This window comes from Formica exsecta, unplaced genomic scaffold (assembly GCF_003651465.1).
Source record: "Formica exsecta isolate Colony F162 unplaced genomic scaffold, ASM365146v1 scaffold11, whole genome shotgun sequence".
NCBI lineage: Eukaryota > Metazoa > Arthropoda > Insecta > Hymenoptera > Formicidae > Formica > Formica exsecta.
In genome coordinates this window covers 125159-150415 of record NW_021848439.1, presented here as the reverse complement: position 1 = coordinate 150415, position 25257 = coordinate 125159, and the positions used below count along the sequence as shown (strand labels likewise).

Genomic DNA, 25257 nt, shown 5'->3' with positions numbered 1-25257 from the left:
TTTTTTTTTGTAGAAGCTACAATAAATGATCCCGATGTACACAAGGGATTTCAAAGGACTAACGCGATAGGCTGATTTATGTGTTTCTAAACAATGTCCCGGAGGGTTCGACGAGAATTTCGACGGAAACGAAAAGGTATGGCAATTCCGGTTAATCGAATCTATTCCCAGATATCGACGGCACGGTTGGCGTCCGTCGCTGAAAAAAATTGAGCGTTTAATCTCATACTATTATATATGTTACATCCTACATAAAAGCTATCACATGCAACAATAGCTTTTCATTTCGTTCGTGCAATCTTATACACTCGAAAACAGCGCGAGGAATCGAAAAGCAGTAAAAAACTTATAGCTTTATATTTCCCGATAAAATGTCATTTCAACCATTTTATTTTTTTCAAGCCGCCTCGCGTCATTACAATTGAAAATATCGATGTAGTCGTAACAAAACCGCTCATTACAATGCGAAATACCGTAAAATGATAGACTCGCCATGTGCCCGCGCGTGTTTCTACAAAAGCAATTTTAATTTGTGAAACACACATAAACGAGCGTCATTCGTCGCGATGAAATGCGAACTTGAGCTTGAGAATATTTAATGATAATCGCATTCATCGGACGAAAGATGTTCAACGTAATCGCACTCTTGTTGTCGAGAAAATGTAATGTATGTATACGGCATATGCGCACACAATATTGTAGATGCTTGAAGCGACATTTACTCAGAATCGCGTTCTTCCTATCTGTCTAATCTCCGCAAAGTGCATTCGCTTACTCGCATTAATTCTCTAGCGCTCGACTTGACTCTATCATCGATCGCCCTCGCCCGATCCTTGGAAATGCGTATACCTCGGTACACACTTATGCACATGTAGAGACGTAGGTATGTGTGCATCATCCATCATAACCTCCCCTTCGTCCACCCTTAGTCGGCATTAGCATAGATTCACCTGTGAGACATGATGCGTAGAGAATGATAGGCGCCACTTGATCCCCCTAATTCGCGTTAATACCAAGGCATGAAAGACGAAAATCCGATGCTGATTATAGATTATTGATATCATTCGATATAAGTAAAGCATACGATTACATTGATAATGAGATACAATTGATTCATACTGTATTAAAATTTAATAGGTATTTAAGTCTTTCATGTGTAATTATGAAAAATTTGGAATTAATCGATAAACGGATTATTATACATTCAATGATGCAAATGCGCAATTTTGATGTGCAAATACATGTAACGCGAGTGATCCTTTCAGAAATGCATTTTTGCCTTTTTTAAAATAAGGCGGTTTGCTGAAAGCATAAAGCTGTGCCGAGATAAGACGCTTAAAAATGGCCGACTGTGAGGTTAATAGAGACTTTTGCTGATAGGATATCTTACGAGAATATTTTTCAGCTCTTTTCTTTGATTTTGACATTAAACACCGTCCGAGGAAATATTATGCGATATGTTTTGCACTTATCGTGCGCGTGTTTGGATCAAACAGTAATTAGCGCTAACACCCCGTACATAAAAACATTGGATATATATAGACGACTTTACACAGAATGTTTTATATCAATTATATGCTTTCTTCTAACTGCAAATTTTTTATCATATCTTTAATATTTTTTTGAATTATAAATGATAGAAAACAAAAAGATTTTGATAAACTAACTGTAAGTTTTGGCGCTTTTAATAGGTAACAAAATTAATGAGTTAGTTAATATATCTTGTCTTTCAAATAAATTTAAGTGTATTTTACTAAAAAATCTTTTAATTTTATGGTTTTAGAATATGAAATAGTGATCATTGTAAACTAAGAAAGGATAGAAAAGATAATATTTTATTAAAAATGTGCTAAGATAGAATCAATCCACAAACTTGGTCATCGAATTCGAAGTTAAAAGAAAGTGCGTATCTCAGTTCAAAATATTCTGCAGATATTATATGCGACTATGTAGTATCGAGTTTCGCAAAACTATCAGGTACAAACTCGTAGTAGACATCTTTTGTATAATCTACGACAGAGAGTCTTATCATCTTTATTTCTGTGCGAGAAACTTTCGTCGAGTTCGTTTCGTGAATAGTTCCGTCATTTTTCCACATGGATGAATCTCATTTTATGATTGTCGCTGCATATTATCAGAGAGCGACATATATACTTCGACGGTAGTATATATCTTTCCTCGATAGAGAAAGACTCGAGATATCTCTAAAATTGTAACATTTTACTTCGAATTTGCCAACTTTGTTAGATAGACGCTTTCACGACTTGGTGATTTAACGCGACGGTATTAATTGAAAGCGAAGGGAGCGATCATTTGAAGCGATTAAAATCAGACGAGTATTTCCTTGATGCTATGAATGATCGCCGAATAATCTTTTTAACGTAAAGAATTTCTAGCTATATATATAATATCCCTTTCAGTATTCTACATTTTTCAATGTTAATTCAAATTTAAATTTGAAATTGCACAATTGCATTTGAAATTGCATAAAAGTATGGAAATAACGTTTTTTATGCTAGATTCAAATATAGACTTATCTAAACGCAAGTATAGACACAAATGATTATATATATACATATATACCATATCTGTAAAAATTATTTATATTAACAACATTTATTAATTACGCATATAAATTTTCCATTTTATGTGTATAATATTAAATTTCATTTTAAAATATACAACCGTATATGAAATTTACTGGTATGAAATATGGCATTTCTAGAGAAATAACTTTTGTGATCCATTTCATCGCGAAAGGTTAAAAGCAGCCGCGTGCCATGTAAAAAATTGGAGCGCGTCACGTCTCGCGCATGACTGCATTTACATGCACGCGGTATGTTTGTCCTACGAACTGAAAGTTATTATCCATACTTTTGCGAACGTGACAGCACATCGTGAAAGAGACAGATCGCGAAAGGGCGATACAATTTGTAAGAAAACCGAGAACGGACATCCGGAAAACAAATAGTACGCGTAACAATGACATTTTTAACAAAGAGCTCAATCTCGAGTCCGCTCGTGTAAAAATTCGGGACAGAGTTTGACAAGCGGAAGAGAACGCCGAGTTCGTGTCCAATGTTTCCAAGAAGTTCGACATGAAGCTGCCATATACAGAGAACTCTCCTCCGTATCTCTCCAGACACGCCGGTGGAAGCCCCACTTGCAGATTAGTGCCTCGTACATAAACGTGCTACGTATTATATTTCCCGAAAGTTTCTCCGCACTTAGCGATGGCTTCCCGAGATTGTCGTTGCACTTTGATGCATCCGTTAAAAGCACGCGCGCGCAATTGCATCCCCGATAAAATCAAGAATGCGATACATGAGTGAACAGGTTTGCAATTTCCGACCGTCTCATTTACTATTACGACTCGTATTTATATTCTCTCCTTAAATCCACCGATACGAATCGCAGTTTATAAACATTTGTACGCTATTTATTATAATTGTTTACGAGATGTAAGTGCAGCTTTTGCGATTTGAGTTAAAAATTACATATTTGCGTTTCTAAGTATAAATTAAAAATCACAAAATCACGTTAATGCCGAGCGAAATGGTTACTAAAGGACAAATTCTGATAATTTTTTCCAGAAAGAATTTGCAATGCTCAATCAATTTTTGAAATTTTTTCCTAAACTATTCGATTTGTTCGTAGAGAATGAATTGTCTGCTGGAGACAACTGCGCTGCTCCGAATTTAATTATTTCATCAATTAAATTCTGGCGGAAGCATCGCTACTACATGTCTTACTGTTGATATAACGAAATAATGAAAAAATGTGGATGCAACTACGAAAGTTTCTGCGTTTGCTCTTGGAGCAAAGCTCTAATTGATTATTTTAGATATTCTTAATTTTGAAAGATCTTATTTGTATTCATTTCTATCAATAGATTACTATTTTCAGTTTACGGCAGCTTGAAACATCTTTGCACACTCTGGGATAACAGTCCCGATTAAACGATCGCGAATTCAACGCAAAGTTGGTCGAAATTAAACCGTTCGCTCTCCGAGATGCGATTTATGGTAGAATAAATTATTTGAGCTGAATAAACGTACGGTGTCGTGAACGCCCCAAGGCACGCGCTAATTAAGTAAAAATATTTACGTAGCGAATGGCGCCGTCGTATTACCTCGAGCGTGTTCAAATGCAACGGTAATAATCTCGATCGACCGGCGGGCCGCAATGTATAACTCTATTGAATGTATTGCTCTATACGGCGAAAGTATCGCGCGCGAAACTTGTTCAAGAGATTCAACTTAAAATCGCCAATTATCATGCGCCATTTTCATGCACGGAAATCCTTCGTTAGACGAGAGTTTGGGTCGCTCGAGAAAAGCTCGAATGCAAACTTTCTCCAATTCTTCCTCCTTTCTCTCTCTCTCTCTCTCTCTCTCTCTTTCTCCCTTTCTCACTCGTTCGTCCTTCGTCAGTGCATTCGCAATTTCATCGGTATGCAAATAAGCAGCCGACGCCGTATCGTTCGCAATAAACAATTGCGATATCACCGCCCGCCCGCTTGCAAGTTATTTAATATTATATTAGGGGAATTGGCTTTTCTCTCTCCTTTCTCTCTCGCGACGTGCTCGATTGGCACGTGCACCGCATTTCACGCGAGCTCGTTTTTGTTTCTTCAGTACCTATAATTGAATGAAATTGAATATTTCCTTTGATTTTATTCGCTTGTTGAAATGATAGCGGATAATTGCAAGTGCTTCAATGTGTCGATCAATACTACGGAATATGAAAATTTGTACGTTCAAAGAATTAATTTACATCAATCGCGTATAATATTAATATGCAGGACGTAAAATATTAAAACAAAATTCACCGTTATATGTCGAGAAACGCGGCAGTTTAGTATTTCATGCCAGAGATCTCTCTTATTTCGATCTTGGTGGTAAACTGAATGGTTTATAGAAGGTCGCTCTCCATCATTTCTGATATCTCGCATCCAAAATTTCGTAGAAACGCCCCGCAGCTGTCCGGCACAGTGTGCTGGATGTCTCGCAGATCCTGTTAACGTTTCGCAAGCAATTATCCTTAATTGCCGTGTGCATCCAAAATTTTGTTGAACTGCAACGGTGCTTCCCTGTAACACCGCTCTGCAGGACCACTCAACCGGCAACGTCACAATTTCAACAGTAATTCTCCCTAATTTGCGCTCACATCCAAAGTTCCGGTGAAGGATGTGCAAGCTCTCTTACCATAATTGCAACATTATTTTGATTCGTTAGCGAGATAGACTAATGCATTTTATATATCACCAGATGTTTTAATCAATTAATTAAAAATTTTCTACGTACATTAACATTCAATTTCATTCATAATCGGAAGCAAAATTTTACGCTCACGTAAAATGAATTCGAACAATTGTGGCTACAAAATTCGCGGTCCACGCCTCTAGGACATTAGCTATTGTGTTATCCTTCAATTATGCTACATTTGAGTCACTGACCAGAAGCACCTCTCGAATTTGCACCGGATAATATACTCAGGGCGTGATAATTTGTAGAATCACGCGGAATATAATGCCGTTGATAATTCATTCACGTTAATGCGCATTGGGCGCTAAAAGCACTCAAATAATTGGAAACTATCTTCATACATACATTGAACTTTGTATGATATTTGCCCAGATTTGTTTTCGATTTAACTAAAATTTAAATTAAAGAATACAAAACTTTTTGTTATACACGCATCTTGTTAGAAGAAAGAATTGAAATAAAAAAGTATAATTTAAAAAAGAAATAATTAAAAGCAGACAGATTATTAAAGAAACAAATGTTTTATTCATAATTATGTAACCTTACAATTATTTATAGCTCGTTTGTAAATTCGTATCCAAATTCTTACTCGCAAGTAAAATGTTTCCCCCACTTTATCCTCCGCTGAGAGAGTGGGAGAAGATACAAAGGGGAATAGACGCTAAGATCCCATCCATAGATTATCGTACACATGTGTGTTCACTGTATATATGCGCTGCGGTCAGTTAGTTATCATTAAGAGGATTTACGGCGGTGTGAACGTCTGCTCGATGAACTCGGGGACGCCTGATGACGCCCCGTGAATTCTAAGGAAAATGTGAATATTCTCAAAGAATCGTAGAATATAGACTTTTGTTTTTCGGCAATATTGCATACGTGTGAGAAAATTGTGCTGATTATAAATAGCCCTGCACAAATCGAAATTTCCAATTATAGAAATATGAAAGGGAAAGCGGCATAATTATTGTTTTCAGCTGCGAATTATAATGCGATACGATATCAAAACGGATGCAATTAAATCAATATCAGGTTACGCTGACCAATAGCGTAGCAGAATCACGTTGCATTAAATGTTTCGAATTGTTCATCGATACCGATTAACGACGAGCGCTCTATAAGGACTACAATTCCACGATATCGGTGAAGTAATGAATCGATATAATTATAAGCGAGATATTAAACGTCGTTTCGTGCGACGTATAATCACAACTATTTTGTTGCGCATGACATATGTACGATCTTGATTTATTTTTACAATTTTATTCGTACGGCTGGATAAGCAAAACATAACTTCCTGTCATCTTTCGCGATATTAATCTGCACGGATGAAGATTAGATCGCGGAGTCTGATTAACGAGTGAATATCGATACGCGGTAATACTCATTGGACTTACGAAGCGGGAATTAGCCTTTAGCTAATAACGTCGCGGCAAGTTTGGGACGGTAAGCTTGATTAATAATTGCGGGCGTTTGCTTGTGCACAGCCGGGAGCGTATAAATTTCGCGCGCGACATATGTAAAACGTAGTATGTCCGATATACGATATACGGACAATCTTTTATCAAATTTAATTTTATTTTACTTCGTGCTCGGCATATCAAATCCCGTTGCAACGAATAGCGTTGCGCGACTCGAAGCGGCCTTGATGTTTCATCATCTTATCTTACTAAATTACTCACGCGTTTATCAAGATCTATCTCGCTGTCTTGAAATTCTACGGCTGGATAAGCAAAACATAACTTCCTGTCATCTTTCGCGATATTAATCTGCACGGATGAAGATTAGATCGCGGAGTCTGATTAACGAGTGAATATCGATACGCGGTAATACTCATTGGACTTACGAAGCGGGAATTAGCCTTTAGCTAATAACGTCGCGGCAAGTTTGGGACGGTAAGCTTGATTAATAATTGCGGGCGTTTGCTTGTGCACAGCCGGGAGCGTATAAATTTCGCGCGCGACATATGTAAAACGTAGTATGTCCGATATACGATATACGGACAATCTTTTATCAAATTTAATTTTATTTTACTTCGTGCTCGGCATATCAAATCCCGTTGCAACGAATAGCGTTGCGCGACTCGAAGCGGCCTTGATGTTTCATCATCTTATCTTACTAAATTACTCACGCGTTTATCAAGATCTATCTCGCTGTCTTGAAATTCAAAAAAGCTTCAAACTCATCTCTCGCAAGAATCTCAGCCCGTTCGTAAATTATCGCTCGTAAATTCTGAACAAAAGTGAAGAAGCATACTCACGTAAAATGAATAAGAGACAAGACGCGGGATACCGACGCTTATACGGGAAGAAGACCTGCAAGACCTTCCTCGAGCGTGCGCTTCCTGCCCGGTGTATGAAACTCTCGCGAAATAGACGTCGGACATGTACATTTGTACGCGTATATCCGGCTACTGCAATCCCTAGCTGATACGCGGGCATAAAGCAAGGTCGGGATTTGAAAGTACAGCTTACATGTCTTTTCTGCGTTCCTCGTTACACCGAGATGTAAAACGAATAATGCATAACAATGCATGCAAGATGAAAAAAAGTCTCCCGAGAATAAAAACGGTCACGGTCGAGATGGAAGGACGAAGTGTAGAAAATTTAAATCTTGTGTACGCATCGGGTATGATTCGTGTCGAATTTGCCAAATCCAAGCACGCACTCTTTGACGGAAAGCTCATAGAGTACGGAGTGCACATTTGCTTAATCTGCAACTGTTAAACAAACAAGCGCGTTCCGTCAACAAATTGTCAAGCGTGTCAACATGATTAATTGCAAGCAGCATACTAATTATTGCCCGTTTATTTCTAAGCGCGCGCTATTGTGGCGGCTCACCCCAGGGAAAATCCGTCAACAATGAGATCTCTAAATAATATTCCGCTAAATATTAATCGACGTTAAAGCCTATAAACAAAGTCGTGTTCCCGCGCAATTATCTACCTGTAGAATGTCGCCGTTCCGCGTGTATTCCCTGACCTGTGCCATATTCCCCGAAAATTGAATTAATCGCCGCGTGTCGCGAGTCTCACATGTGTAGACACGTATGTGCGCACGTATTCAAATGTCCGACGATGGTCTCGTTAAAATCAAGCTTGGTGGAAACCAGGTGTCCTGGAACAATGTCCGTTGCGCTTAACGAGATTTGCGGCTTATACTTAAACTTTGAAAAGCATTACTCTTCATCCGAAAAGTCACCATGCAAGCCAATTGTATTTTCGGTATTCAATTACTTGCAGTTCTCTCGCGGGACTAATGGCATAAGTAGCTTGAAGGTTTCGCAAATAAGTGCTCGGAATATGTAAATTCGTGACGGAAATAAAATTCACGGGAATAAAATACGGAGAATAGCTGACACTTTTCTTACCGCTTTTTCTAAAATCCGTGTTGACTGTTCATCGTGACGTTATTCCACCAAGATGGATCACTAAGATCTTCTGAAACTGTTGTACATTTTTAACTTGTCGTATTTTAAATTAGTAGATTAGATAAATAAATGAAGGGCTGTGTGCTTTTTTCTCTTCTCTCTCTCTCTCTCTCTCTCTCTTTCTCTTGGAAGAAGCCGAATCCTTCTTCCGTTGAAAAATGCGGGTGGTTATGTAAAATATGAGGGTTATATACCTATATATATCAAATATGAATCCTCTACGGGAGATCGTAGCGTTACCGCACGAGTTAACATACATTTCGCGAAATTAACAATTTAGACTAGTATATACGATCTCGAGTGTCACCGTAACCTATCTAAAGTCAACCTATGCAAGTTAACTGGGCAATCTCCTTCGCCGCATAATCCAATAACTCTAATTAACCCAACGAGATCAATAATTTCTCCTGTGCTATTCCTCGCTACGTGGTGATATAACCAACTGGTGAAATTTCTAGCCGTTATAGTGTGCCTCGATTATTCGACAAAAACGGACGCTGATAACTTTACGATTACGACGACGTTTCTTGTAATGCCAAAATGTAAAACAAGTGATCAAAGTTAGGAAGAAAATCCAATATATGACAAGTATTTATCTGATTGTCAAATTTTCATAATTTTTTTCCTATCTTTTTTTACAGATAAAAATCTTTAAATTCGCAACATTATTTTTCGTCGAGTATTCCTTTTTTATTTTTTTAGACGTTTATGATATTACATTGCGCTCTGTGCACAATGTCATATTTCATCTCCGTGAAACTATGTCGTATTCATCGTAACGTAAATCTATATGCCACACTCCGAAACAGATGGAAATCATTTTTATACTACACCTAACGTATCACATAGAAACTTTAAAAAATGGTTGAAAAATATAATAAATAAAACAGCGTATATAATATATATATATATTACGTACAGTGAATCCGTAAGGATTCAGTTTAATAAGATTCGATATCGCAGTTGATAGGCAAATATTTACAGAGTAAATGCAGCGGATTAATAAGTGCGAGATATCTAGAGAAAAAAAAAGAAGATTAAAAAAGCGTACATTGAAATAACAGAGTGAAATGATGGATAAATATACATTATGTGTTATATGAAAGGAGGAAAATATCGCGTTGGCTCGCGCAAAATCGTCAATTATTCATCGCTAATTCACTCTGCAAAGAATCGGCGCAGTTAAGCGCAAAGGCGCTCTTATGAAACGGCTCACTGTAATTAATTGGCGTAATTTGATTCGGCGATTGCATAAATCACGGCATCAAACTTGGAATATATACGTTCGTGACCACCGTAATTTAGTATCTCGATTCGCGGACGAATCCAATCCTCGGAATCGCCGCTCTGGTCAGCGCGGTGTCACGAGGAGCGTGCGGGAGTCTGGGTAGGGCTGCGGTTTCGGAAGATCGTTATATGTAGCGGCCCCCGACCTTAACCCGAAGCACGCGTTGCATTAATGCGCGCGCGAGGGGGCGGCAGAATGCATACGCCTACCCATTGTGGCCATCCGAAGATTGATAGCATGTGTGCATAGTTAGCCGCACATACTATTCTGGCCACGAGGGAAGAACGCGTCCGTAAATTATGGTTTCTTAACGCGCTATTTAACGATTTTAGCATGGTACGCGAATATCACGCTATTCCTTATTTCCTTCTTTTAACGGCGAAATAGAATAAAACAGCTTTTCCGTTGCTTCTAAATCGATCGAGATATTTGTATAAAATTTCTTTTTTCATTGATTCTGCATTTGTAATGTTACGGGATAAAGAAAAACCGCGTGCACACATAGAACGACTCGATTGACTTTCGTTTCACGTCGATACATCTTTGTGCGAAAGCGGGATGTGAACCACATGCCATTTGTCTATTATGACAGATAGTACTTGTATATACATATAACAAAGAGATAAGAAATTTTTGCAGTACACCGTAACATCGTTGCCGCTCAATAAATAACTAAAAGTTTGATTCGATAAAAGTTTCCCTTGTAAGAGAAAAATATATTGGCTTTCTAAAAGTTCTCCATTTGCTAGGAAATCTGTCAACAGGCCGGTGCGTACTTCGTTTTCAATCACCGCCAAGCTTATATAAATTTGCTAACAAAATTGTCTTTCTTCTGTTATAATCACCTTATATTTATATTTATTTTATACAAATATTAGTTTACATCTTTGAACGATTCAATATTTTATCTAAAGTTTATTCATGTACACAGATAGACTTTTTTATTTCTTGACATTGGACCCTAATGCTCGCGCTATTATTATGGATTCTAATTTATAGCTATACGGTATAAAAATGTCTTACTCGTCGCATCGTAGTCGATACGGACCTTGTATCGGCATTTATTACATTGAAATATTTACTTAATCCAGACTTTAATAGCAGTTTACCTTCGATAAGGCTCCAAAGTTTTGTCAAGGCAAAGTAGCTTTATCGTATTTTTCTTTTTAATCGTTAGAGTTTCGGGCGTTCCCTCGCGAATCATTTCACTGGCATTTCAGGCTTCGTCGAGACAAGAAATACAGACTTGCTTGAGAAAAGTAAAAATTATCTAATTAATCAAACTATATTTTTCTCTTCTTATACAAGCTTGATTCTTTACATGCGTGCAAAAGCGAAATACTTAATAAATATATTTTTAGATATATAAATTTTTTCCGGATACAAACAACTTATACGATTTTTATTAACAGCCTATGTTAGTAACACAATCGTGGCCGATGACCCCATTTTTTTCTTCTGCATCGCTCTCATCGTTCGCTTTGACGTGGAAAGGGTTCGATTATAGCATTAAGGTAGTAGCTTAACGCCCCGGATGGCAGAAAACGCGAGAGTTATGGCTCGTTAAGTATTATGATACACAGTACATAAAGAGTACAAGAACGCGAAGTTAAGTAATAACGTACCGAGTATTCGTTGTAAAACTAGCTTCGTGAAACAATGCGACGCGCATTTTTCCTCTAGAGATTTTCCGACCAACTTGGAAATTATGTTATCACGTTCTACATAATGCTATTATGGCAAGAGTTTGTTCCTTAGCACGGTATTAAATAAGTAAATGTAAGAAAATCGTGTGGGGTCGCGCTATATCGTTTAAAAAGTCGACATATTGCTCGTAATAATATATTAACAAAAAAGGAGATATTTGAAATTAATTTGCTATAAGTCAATATCGCGCCAGAGTTGACATTTACATCGCAAAATTAATTACAAAATTATATTTTGTAGATTACATTTTGATTGATCGTATAATCGGTATTATTCCCTATTACTAGCTATTATGCGCTATTAATAACGTTAAATACTAGCTATTCCATTGATAAACGTGTGTGTACTTAACAACTAGAATTAATTTTTTTACACATCTCTGTGTTAAGTACATTTCATACTTAATTTGCAACTTTATTTTTTTATATAATCGTCGCAATATCAAAAGATTTTTATTTTATAAATTCAAGGGAAATATATTTTTTTTTGCTTCTGTATATTTTATCATTAAATTTATCAGACTATGATTCTACATCGGCATATACGAATGTTCGTAATAGTTTACGTAATAGTTTACGTAATCTTATGAAATAATTTTTGAATAGGATTTAAGAATATAAAGAATCTTTTTCTCTCGCTTTATTTCTCATTTTTCGCTCGCTCAGATATTTATTGATTCAATAATATCAGGTCGCTTTTTTTATTCTTTATAGTTTATTATTAAAAATGGTTGCTACGTTTGACAGTAACATTATGTATAGATTCCGTTATAAATATTAAAATATTGAATAAAATATTTTTTACTTTATCTTACAATACTTTTTTTAGACTATAAACAATATTAAAATACATAGTCAAAATTCGCGGTACTCGAATGACTTTTTCAGAAAGTTATGGCGCGGGGGGACAGAAATCAGCGGACATTTTCAACGATATTGGCGTAATTCAACGCGACGAGCATAATAAAATAGACGGTCGTAGAACGCGAGAAGAGATTTTATTTTTTTGGGAAATGTTCTTTTCGTTGAGTGTAGCCTTCATTACGTTGCGCTTCCGTGAGTTGTGGGATACGCGCTTTAAAAAAAAAAAAAACAAAAAAAAAACGACGGCTATCTTGGGTGAAACGGAACTCTCGAAAACCTCACCGCGGCTTCACCGGCGAGAAGAAGGGGAATGAGACGATGTCGAGCCCGGCGAGAGACGACGGATACTTTCATCGCACCGGGCGCGCTGAATTTCTCGTTTGTGCAATTCAGCCGCGTAATCTAATGAGCAAACGCCGCGGACTTACTGCGCGCGCGCGCGTACCGGAAATTGAAGTATACATTATAAAACGTGCCGCCGTGGCGGCGCGCTTCCTATTCGCAAAAACCAGGTCGCGCATACCGCGCGCGGCCTTATCCCCGCGAATTCGCGAACTTCGCACCCGAGCGTAAGTTGCAGTTTTCTGATTCGCGGCCGACCGTTCCATCTCGCCTGCCGGAGCGATGAATATTTAGCGACAGGTACGTGACTCCGTTGAAAATATCCGAGCGGGACTGAAGGGTCGACGGTTTTCAGAAGGAGAGTCCCGTACCCTTCTTCTCGTGCAAACGTGACTCGCTATGCCTCGAGAATATGATTTATCGAGTTTGCGAGATATTTCCAGATTTATCTCTCTCCGCGTTTTGACCGTACAATACATTTCTCCGATAATAATTTTTCGCATAAATCGCGCGCTTTACAATAGCAACGGCGTTGGATTAAAAACGCTTACAGTTATATCATGTGACGCACAAGATACAAATGAAATATAGAGTTACATTCTTGCATACGAGCAGCGATAATTTTAATTTTAATTTACTCGGTTCTCTATATAATACGTTTGAAGAGAGTGCAGTAATGTTGGTATTGTTATCTTTGTCCGCTTATCATTTCGCCGTATGGAGCGATTTACGTACCTCATTTACGAGAGCACACAACTTAATCTTTGCAATTACAATTTTCGTAAGATTCGTGTCAATTATCGAATACCGTAGTTGTAAAACGCTTCTTCGAGAGACACTTGATCGTCGAAGTTAAACATGACTCTTAATTTCTCTATCGATTCTTGCCGAGACCACCGGGATGATAAGACTGTCGTCACACACACACACACACACACACACACACACACACACACACACACACACACACACACACACACACACACACACACACACACACACACACACACACACACACACACACACACACACACACACACACACACACACACACACACACACACACACACACACACACACACACACACACACACACACACACACACACACACACACACACACACACACACACACACACACACACACACACACACACACACACACACACACACACACACACACACACACACACACACACACACACACACACACACACACACACACACACACACACACACACACACACACACACACACACACACACACACACACACACACACACACACACACACACACACACACACACACACACACACACACACACACACACACACACACACACACACACACACACACACACACACACACACACACACACACACACACACACACACACACACACACACACACACACACACACACACACACACACACACACACACACACACACACACACACACACACACACACACACACACACACACACACACACACACACACACACACACACACACACACACACACACATGAGATCGACGACAGTTAGAAGTATTCCGTTTGTTTATTCCGACTATACGATGATAAAGTTCATAGTCGATTTTCCTTGACCGTTCCACGAAATTCTGCTTTCACTCAACTTATGTTAGTCAGTCAAACATTTTGTCGGCGAATAGAATTTATGCGGATAATTAATCTTTCATATAGCAAGGATTAATTAACTCGTGCAAATTTATTCGCGGCTAAAGGAAGGTTTCGGGAATCCTTCAGCTCGTATTACCGTGGATATCTGAGAATGTACGATACGTAATTTGGAACTACGTAGTAATGTCATCGCGTGGAAATCTATCGAAATTTTGTACGAAATACACATTAAATACAAAAACAAATAGTAAAATATTATAATATAGATGATAATATATTTTATATAAAAAAACAAACAAAAATAACATATAACGAAAAATAACACATATACTTATTTAATTTATCGGATATTGCACATTACATTGATTAAGTTAAACAAGTTTTTGACCGCAAAGAGAATGGCTTTTTGTATCACACTATATAAAATTTTATCATAATTTATTTTTATTCGCTATATAAGATGTAGTTTTACTATTTATGTGCGCGCTGTAGTTTGAACGCGGCAATAATATAAATGTCAAAGCGAACGTTAAGCACGCGCATATATCGATTTTATAATTATATTACTTGAATAGAGGAACGAAAATTGAAAATTACGCGGGCATTTATTTTGCATAATGGGCATTGGTCGGAGAAACGCTCATCGCGTTTATTAAGTGTGGAAATTGTACTTATAATTAGATCGGAATTAATAGTGCCTTAGATTAGTTTTATATTATTTTACGCGTATTATTATTAAGTTTTATATTTCTTGTAGCTAAATGTCTATGTATTGTATCTAGATACACTTACAGTACCTATATAAAACAATCGTTATACGATCATCTATTTTTATGTACGCGCTGTCGTAGTTTATTTTCTAAACATTGATCTTAGAATTAGAATAAAGATTTTTTAAATACGAATATTTCTACTAATATTCGACTTATGAAATATAATGTTTTGTCTAAAACAGATTCAAAATATTATTCCAATTTTTCTAATTCTTTTATTTTTGTGTGTGCGCAGGAGTGGACAGACTATAACCTTCAGTGGAACGAGACCGAGTACGGCGGAGTGAAAGATCTTCGAATTACGCCGAACAAGCTTTGGAAACCGGATATCCTCATGTACAACAGGTAATCTGGCCTCGTTACATCTGCGTAGCGACTCTCATTTTGTATTGACAAGTCAGTAGTCTCGACTAATAACATTTGTCAGGAGTATTTCAGTTTTACGCGCGCGAGAGGAGGAGCGTCAGTCTCGTAATAGAATTTTTAATTAACGCGGTTAAAACGACGCGTTGGTAATCATCGTGTTAATAAAGTATCCCTAATAAAAAGACGTTCGTAAAATCCGCGTGTAAAATAATTTCCCAAGATCACGTGTTGAAATTCCGCTGTTTAAGATAATTCCGCGATTACTCGGAGTAATTTTTAATCGATAATAATAATGTAAAAGTCTAACTCTTTTCGCGCCAAATTTCCGAGAATACGATAGTCAAAAGTGTCAAGATGCAAATGAAAATATTCGACGAAATTGCGTTATGTCGAATTCTCACTCGTTCGCGCAACAATACGTCATGATTTATTACAACTACAATTGCCGTGCATCGAAATGAAGATAGGCCACGGGACTTCCGATATCTCGATCGCGATTCCAGGCTGTCAATATTTCAAGCGTGACTATTTACCATTTTCGCGGAAATGTCGGAAAGCTCTACATCCGTGTAAACAAATTTACATACGTCGACTTGTAAATAGCGTGAAGTCGCGAAAACGCGATCGAGAAACGTGCATCGTAGAGAAAAAAAAACAAAAAAACGTGCAGCTTTATAGTAAAAATAGAACGCGCGAATTATTTGCGTCCCGAATGTGCATCATACGTTAAGTTCTTCTGCCAGACTTAACGACTACTACTTATTCGGAAGGCACAACCCCCGTATACGCCTCCTGTGAGAGAAAAAGAAAGAGAATTAAGATTTTTAAGAATGTTTTTTTCAGAAAAGCTGCGACGGCTAAGAAATAGCGCGGCAGTAGCGCCACTGCAGCAAAAGTTTTTTCATTAACTTTAAGTTCGCTCCCTGCGGAGAGAGACTCCGTTCGGAGCGTAAATTATTTTCGATGTACCTTGTACTTTTCTCACGTGCCGTTACGGTATTACAAAAGTAGTATAAAAAAAAAAAAAAAAAGAAAAGAATCGAAGGGTACGTAACTTTTATTCTAGTGTTGCTTCGCATCTCTTATTTAAAAGTATTATATATATTATATACACATATATATTTTTTTATGAAATCCCTAAAGTGCATGCGTTTACTTGAATATCCTAGTAAGAGCCGAGTATATATTATATATTTATATACTTATACTCTATGTATATCTTTACATTTTTCATTTGTAAATATTGTATCCACGTAATTATTGATCCCGATCGTAGAAATCTCTCTTATCAGATCGGATCGGCTCGTTTCTCGCTTTCGTATCGACAACGTACTCGGCGTATTATGATTTACGCCGTCTCGCGAATGACGAGGCACGAAGTCGCGAAGCGAGTCGAGCCGAACTCTTTCGAACGCAGTTATTATTACGCAGATTTTAATTAAAAGGCTAGAGTAACGATTGCATAAGTGCCGATCATTTTCATTTCTCGAAAAACACTGGAGTTGGCCACGTCGTGGAGAGCAGAAGAAATGCGTTTTCGAACAGTCGCGATTTTATGACTTGAAAGCCACGCGACTTGGAAAAACAGAATCACGTTCGCGAAAATCGAATCAATTTCTTCTCCTTTTTAGGAATGATCGACGCCGTGGCCGGCTCGCATTCTCAGTCACTCTCTCTATCATAGCCTCTAGAATAATTAGTCTTAGATATTTATAGGCTGCAGAGCTACATATATAAAACAATCGCTGGGTCGCCGTACGTGAGTGCGTTTACGCAATTCACGTTCGGTGATCCGCACAATTAATACGCCCGCCGTTCGCTGCCCAGCCGATTTGCGCGAGAACGAAATAAACGTGTAAATCGCGTGATCGAATTGCTTTATCGTATCCGTTTTCGTTCCCCGCAACGCGATCGATGCATAAGTCATATGTTTCCTGATCGCCTGACGCAGAGCGATCAGACGGAACGGAATGCGATCTATTGCGAACAGTCGAGAGAAGTTTTGATAATCGACAAAAAACATGTGTTATCGAATTTTTCATCTTTTATAACGCGTTCGTACAGCATACACACATATATACGCACGAATTGAATATTGAGTAAATAATTCTATCGTGATTAAAAATAAAATACTGCACGAATAAACTCCGACAGTTTAATTATAAAAGCTGTGGATGAAATAACAACGTTTTGATTTGGAAATTGAGAACAGGAGATTCTCCCTCCATCTTTCGTAGAGGTTCCGATTATTTTCGATCGCTTCGTGGATTATTCGTCGTTCGCCCCGGGCGTAAATTAGATAATCGTCACCAACTGTCGGCGAACGATCGAGCTGAATGACAATCAAATGCGATTAGGATCATGATCCATTTCCGAAATTAAATTTTGAGATGGTCAGAAATTTTGGCACAGCTGTAGCAAAATATTTTTCTACATGCAAAATTTTAGATTAAGAGTTGTGTAATCAAGAATCATGTTTGATCTGGTGTAATAATTTCTTTTCATCTGTATATTATAATAATTAAATACAGAGGTAGAATATATTTATAATATTTTAAGAAATTGTTATAAAATCGCTTCCAAATAATAAATAAAAAATGGAAGATATTTAATGGCAGAATGACTCCTTTGAAAACATTCAAATAGACAATAAAATTGCATCGCGAATTAAATAAATAAATAAATAATAGTAAAGAGAGAGGATAAAGCTATTGTAAAATTGCTTATAAATAATTTTAACACATTCCCAACAGTGTCAAAGGTACTGCTAAGTCATAAAGAATGAAAACAATTATAACGATTCGAGTACAAAATTCAATTACAATTCGTTTCAATTAAAAGACTAATTTGTAGCAATGAAATAAACAGTCAAACGATCTATTTAATCTTGAGGAAATGGGGAGTAAAGTAAAGTGTGTCGTGGAGAAACGATAGAGAGAGAGAAAGATAATATATGGACCGAAAGTGCGACGGAGGGGGGGAGGGGAGGAGTGAAAGACAGTAAGTAGAAAAGAAAAAAGTGGTCAGCCCAACACACCGAATCCACCTCCGACCGCAACTAACAACTGGCCAAGTTGTTAGCCAGACCGGGGCCGCGGCGAGAGAGATTTCTCGCCGGCGAGCTGGTAAAGTGTGCGGGATCGCTTCAATTAATTAAAGTCTCGTCTCGGTGAAACTTTGCCTTTGTGGGTATCACGGAAGCGTACAATGACTCAGGACTACTGGGATAGCTAACGGACGACTTTCGTGACCGCGCAAACCGGACGGAATTAATTTTTCAAAAATAAAAAAAAAGACCCTTCTTTTGCGGAACGATTTAAACGTATCTTGGATAAGAAAGTCGATTAAATAGTTCGGACTTTGAATTTTTGATGCGCGGCGGTTTTAGATGGCTGTTAGAAGCATAAGTGGTGTCTCGTTAACGGGAAGTGACACTAGAAATCGATGGGAACATTGATGACTCGACGAGTCAAACTTGGATTTCGACGGGTCCCTCCAGCGATCATTTTCAATTTGCTGTTCGTTCCGCCACGAGTACCAGGAGCAATTCGTAATGGACGCTTATTGTTTCGACGGTCCGCTATAACGCGATTTGTATGTCCCAATGCGGTCGAATTTATTCGTAATTATGCGTATCACGTTTTAGTAACGAGTTATTTCCGCGAGGATGTATTTTAGTATGCGCTGTGAAATCTCTTCGGAATATAAAGAGACAACGCACACTCAGAACAGTGAACAAGAGAGAAGATAATATAATCTGAATTTTTGAGTAACATTGGATAATATCTAGTTGTGCGACGTATCCTTAAAATTTTGTTATCTACTCTCTGCCGCGCATAGAATAACTGCCCATGCAAAATGTTGGCCACGGGGGGTTTTCATCATGATAGGCCGCAAATATTTTCTCAGCCTCATTCGAAGCGCCCAAGACACATAAATCCTTGCCCGAAATTACACCGTCGATTTTCCGATAAATATGTCGTGGACCGTTAAATCATTTAACTTATGTGCTCCCATTATCGACCGGAAAAATTTATGGGGACATCGGCGGAGAAACGGCTTATCGAGGCAGCTGCGCGAGATCTACCTGACGTCTCGTGTGGTCCCGATAGCATCCCCTGCTACCGTATTCCGAAAACAATCCTACCGCCAAATTGTCGACGGAACAGCCACCGGACTGATGATTTACGTGCTCGCCGCCGTGAATCGACTTTATATCGAAACTCGCGCTCGCTATCGCGTCTATCGAATCGAAACTACCGTTGCATTATCTATTATTGAGCGCGAAAATAACATTTCGTTTTCACTATTTTTAATTTTTATTTATCAACTTAGTTTTTAAACAAGCATTTTTTTATATGAAAATTACATAAGTCATCTGAAAATATTGCATGCTTGTTTTTATATAATTAAATATTATTATATAGAGTCTTGTAGAGAAAAAAGCTAACTATTTATTTTACAGGATAATTTTATTTTAAATTTTATCAACTGTGTAGTAGATATTTCACGTTGCCCGTACACGAGTCAATATTACTTTAACCTTCGATGCTTTCAAAGTTTTAACATTTTACCCTCGCTATTCTATCGAGATGGGAGACGAAGGCTCTTCGCCATCGCGACTATGAACAGGGAGCAGGTTATCTCATAGCTATGCACCCCACGCGTACTTGTATAAAGAACGAGTCCTATGGGCATCAGAATTTTGAAGACGTCGGTCCCAATCCTGTTAGAGAACTTGGAGTGTAAATAAGATAACGACATGAAGGGTCCAGCGTTTGTGCGATGTGGTTCCATTTTGCAACGGGCTCCGGGGAACGGTTACGCGTCGATTTCTCCAAAGGGAAAAGGCGCTTTCTTCGCAAAACCGTAAAGCGAATCTCGAGTATCCCACCAGAAGATACTTTTGGGCGTTAGAGTCGAATTTAAGCCGTCGTTAACCCGCGGGGTTAAGAGAGTCTCGGTACCGGCGTGCTCGCGCTCGTAAAATCCGTTTCGCTTGAACACCTTCCCGGGCTCGTAACTATATGTTCACCTCGCAACCGAGCAGCACATCAACAGAGCTACTACTGAAAAGTATATGAAGCAACCCGCGGTAACGGTTCACTCGTGGCCGAAACCTTCTATATACCTCCTTGGGGAATTGAAATAATCCTATACGCTTTGTACCATCGTAACACATACAAGTTTTGATTTTAGATGATTTACTCGTTTTTATTTCTTATTTTACATTTATTGAAAAGATTTATTCTTTATTACATTGTTATACTCCAAAATATATTACGTATAATTGCTAGGTAAAAATTAAATCTGTAATCCAAGCGCGAGGATTATTATGCCTTATTCGAATTCCATTAAGATTAAACATGGATTGTGCTTTTAAGAAAGTCTATTTGCGCGACGTCAAGTTTGTTAATACGATATGTGATTCAAGTGTGAATCCAGAATAGTGATGCATTTGACAGGTGTCAGAAAAATCTCAAAATTCTCGCGAGATACATTTTAAAATTTTCGCGAGGTTGCGGAATAAGAAAATCTAAAGAACACTGATATATCCGATCGCATTAAAACATATTTCGATGTGAATTTGATAATGGGATACAATGCATGGAGGCAAGTCACGATGTGGCTGTCCATTCCGCTGTCGGCATAGCCACATATGCGAATATTATACGGGCCACAGCATAAATCGCCGGAGAATTCGATCGAACCGGCGAAATATATTCTCGAAATCTACTTGATTCATCTACAGATAATCCAATCGCACATTGGACACTCTCTTCCCGTTTACATAAATGTATATAGATTTATAACAATCCCCCGCGCGTTTGATCGAAACGAGGACACGCTCGATCCGCTGCGATTTTTGATCGAGAGAGAAAGAGAGACACTATTCTAATCTACATACTTGATCCGGTTATTTAATCGAATCACGCGCTCTCGAACGAATGCGGTCGCGATTCTATCGGCCGCCATCCTGGGAATACCAGGGTACATAGAACATGGTCCGTGTCCGTTCGTTCTGTCCAGCATATACTATTTCCCCGATCTACATACAAATATACGGTCTCGTAATCATTATTTACTCACGTCGGATTGAGAATGTGATTTTCGTCTGTCGAATCCATTGCGCCGGAAATGTATCTCCCACTTTTATGTGTCTTTATTGCTCTCTTTCTCTCTCTCTCTTTTCTTATTGTTAGTCCAAAACCGATGCTGGAAATTGAAAACACGCTATTCCACAAAATGCAAAGAATATAATCAACAAATAGCAACGAACACACCAGATCAAACACGAGGAATGCTTTCGCGATATTAGGGAGAAAAAGAGAGGAGTCAAATATAAATTTTAAAAACAAATACTTTACTAGAAAGGATACTTCTGATAATATTGACAAAATTTGAATGCAGCGAAGATGTGTCATGTAAATTGAATTTATTCTGCTACAGTTATTTAATCTCTAGAAATATACATCGGTCTGTTATCCTGCAATTGAATTCCAAACAGAAATGAACTGAATTCTCACATTTTTACAATACTGTACGATCATATTACAGTATTCGCAATGATCGCATTCCATGCCGATCTGATTCGATCGGCGTTTCTCCCTTCGACATAACTGCTGGGCGAACCGGCGTTAATACCTGTAAAAGTCGCCAGAATTTTATAAAGCGCGCGAGCTTTTTGGAGTTTCTCTCCGTCGCGTCCGAGAGCGAATACGACGGTCAGCGAGCGGCGGTTGTAATTATGTGAATAATTAATTGAAACGCGACGTCAGGCCACCCCGTTACTGCGGGCCACCGCATGACCGGGCCCGGTACCTGCTCGCTTCTTATTCGCGCACACGGTTGCAGTCTTCGATTATTAACCAGGACATATCCTGAGAATAAGGACCCGGGTCACGAATCGGATGAGAAAATTTTTCTTACATCGTCATTTCGATTATAGCCCGCGTTTTTCTTTCTATGAGGTATATTGTAGCTGCACGTTCAAAAGTATCGCGCGCAAGCTGTCTACGAGGAAATATCTCGCTTCCCTCTTCGCGGAGACAGTCGGAGAAATCGGAAACATTAATCTAAAGCTTTGATATCGCGTGAACATTGAGCGCACAAATGGCGACATACTTGACAAAGTATCTCTGTCAACTGTGAATACGTTCCATAAGATCGGTATATCTTCACGAGAGGACTTTCTCTGACGGGCGTGTCAGTTAAAACTATCGCAACAGCTTCGTTGTGTGTAAACGTATAAATTTTTCATATTGAATATACGATTGTCGCTTAGTCTTAGCTTCCCAATCGGCATGCAGTTATTTTTTATTGTTAAGGCGTTTTCGGTTCTCGTCTGAAATAATCGCTCGAAAATCAAAAATCAGTATCATTTGCAATATTCACGGCCGACAGTGGTTTATCGCAAGCCATCAATTTGCGCAAACGAGAGTTGGGGCGACATCGCGCGTCGTTTCCCGGTGATTTGGCGCCGTTAACTTTCCGACAGTTCGCTCTCTCTCTCGACGTTTATGACATACGGAGTTTGAGAGCATCTCGTTACGTCGTCGGCACTATTTGCTTAAGGGAGCGCAATGAGCGAATGGACGGCACGCATGCATAGAGTTCTCCAAAATTTCCATCTATGCTGGATATAATCTGAGTCGATTTGGTTAAATTGCAGTCAATTTTTTTTTTAATTTGTTTAGACCACTTCTGGTTTTAATATCCGCGATATTAAACATTTTAGTAATCGAGTTCCAAATTAAAATTTAACTGAAACAAATTGAGAAATTGGATTTTGATCTTTCATCAATCCCGTCTATAAATCAAAAACTATTTATATGTTTTTATTAAAAAAAAAAAAAAAATCAATTTTAAGCTAAACTCATCCTGCTGATATAAGCGTCTCTCGCGCATGCATCTGTTGGTTGACACGCCCGTGTATAGTCGAAAGCGAAAACAAATAATTGAAGATTATAATCATCGATTGATACTAAATTGAAAATCGTGAAACACCAGGATACGACTTTTACGTGCTATTTTATTCGCCGATATACGTGACTCGGGACTCGTAAGGTAAATTTATCGTGGCGAAAAAAACGGAAGGGAGCGGGTTTCGTGGCAAGGTCGGTGAAACCCCAACCGTCCTGGATTTTAAAAGGAAAAACGAAAGAAACGCTAAACTACCGATAAAAAAAAAAAAACGGGTAAACTTGTTTGCGAAAAAAGAAGGTATAACGCGAATTGAATCCTCGGCGAGAATTAGAATGACGACGACAATGACGACGACGACGACGAAGACGATTAAATCGATCAGTCGACGCGTAAACCATGAAAACGACGCGAGGAGACGTCGGCCGATCAATTTCGGGCCTCGGGGGCGCAACCCGTATTCCACGTTTGACATTTCAATCTCCATGCGACGAAGGTGCTTGGGCGGATACGCGGCTCGTTAGTCATTGCATGTGTCGGTTTATGATAACGATCTAACGAGATTAAACGGACAGCGCTTTACGATCTCTCCATGAAGCAAGACGGGGCTATCGCTGTCTGTCGATTGCGCTTGGTGCCTTTAATAATGTGTTTTTTTTTCTTTCTTTTTTTGTTGAGTTTTCTTATTGGCACGCAGATACGTCCTCGCACGAGGAAACTCGCACAGAATATAACAGACTCTATCACGCAAGACACTTTAACGTGCACCTAGTGATATGTGTATATATATATATATATATACTCTACTGTAGCTGGAGATAATTTACAGGTGGATCACTAGGAAATGCTATGTCGTGCTGAGGAATTGATTACGCATCTCGCTCGTCCGTTCTTCTAGTCAATCTGATACGGAAGAAACTCTAAACTTGTTGCATTCGTAACTTTGTAGTTGGAATGACAATTTTCTTCTCTCTAAAAATAGTATCCTTACAAAAATATTGTGTATATGTCCGCTTCTTACAAAAATATCATACTCTCTCACAAAAAAAAAAAAAAAACAAAAAAAAAACATAAAAGCAAGATAGCTCGATCGAATCTATCATGAATTTATAGGGAGTTCGAAAATCGCGCGAGAACATCGAGAAATATCTTAATTGCCGCGCATATAAAATTTTGCATTCAAGGAATATGAGATTTCCAGATTCTCGTATCGATGAAGCGCGAGTACCGGTGTTGGACCAATATAAAATTTTGCATTCAAGGAATATGAGATTTTCAGATTATCGTATCGATGAAGCGCGAGTACCGGTGTTGGACCAATCAAATAATCTTTGATATCGTGTGCCATTTCAAACCTGTAACTCCCGTCGCGAGCTCTGCGACACGTTTGCGCGTGTACGGACATTTATGCACCGCGATGAAGTTCTATAATCGAAAATCGCGATGGCAAGAGGTGAAAACGCCGACGCGACACCACAGAACGACGTCCATGTTCCATTCGCAACGCGTATGATCGATGTTTCGAAATTTCGCAACGCGTGCGCATAGTGTTACATGTCGTAACTAGTGTTACATATATCGGGGCACGTCATTGCGGCCACCGCCAGCGAACGGCGAGACTTCTCCCGTTTCATCGATTTATAATATTTTTATATTCCTGC

General features: G+C 38.6%; 1 protein-coding gene across 6 annotated transcripts in view; it reads left to right on the top strand.

Moving 5' to 3' along the window:
• LOC115235470 (neuronal acetylcholine receptor subunit alpha-7) overlaps positions 1-25257 on the top strand; it is a 224678-nt gene that overhangs the window by 94031 nt on the left and 105390 nt on the right. For all 6 annotated transcript variants that reach the window (XM_029807307.1, XM_029807325.1, XM_029807316.1 and 3 more), the window contains exon 5: positions 15543-15652. In XM_029807307.1, coding sequence (XP_029663167.1) covers positions 15543-15652 — 110 coding nt within the window. The remainder of the gene's footprint in view (positions 1-15542; positions 15653-25257) is intronic.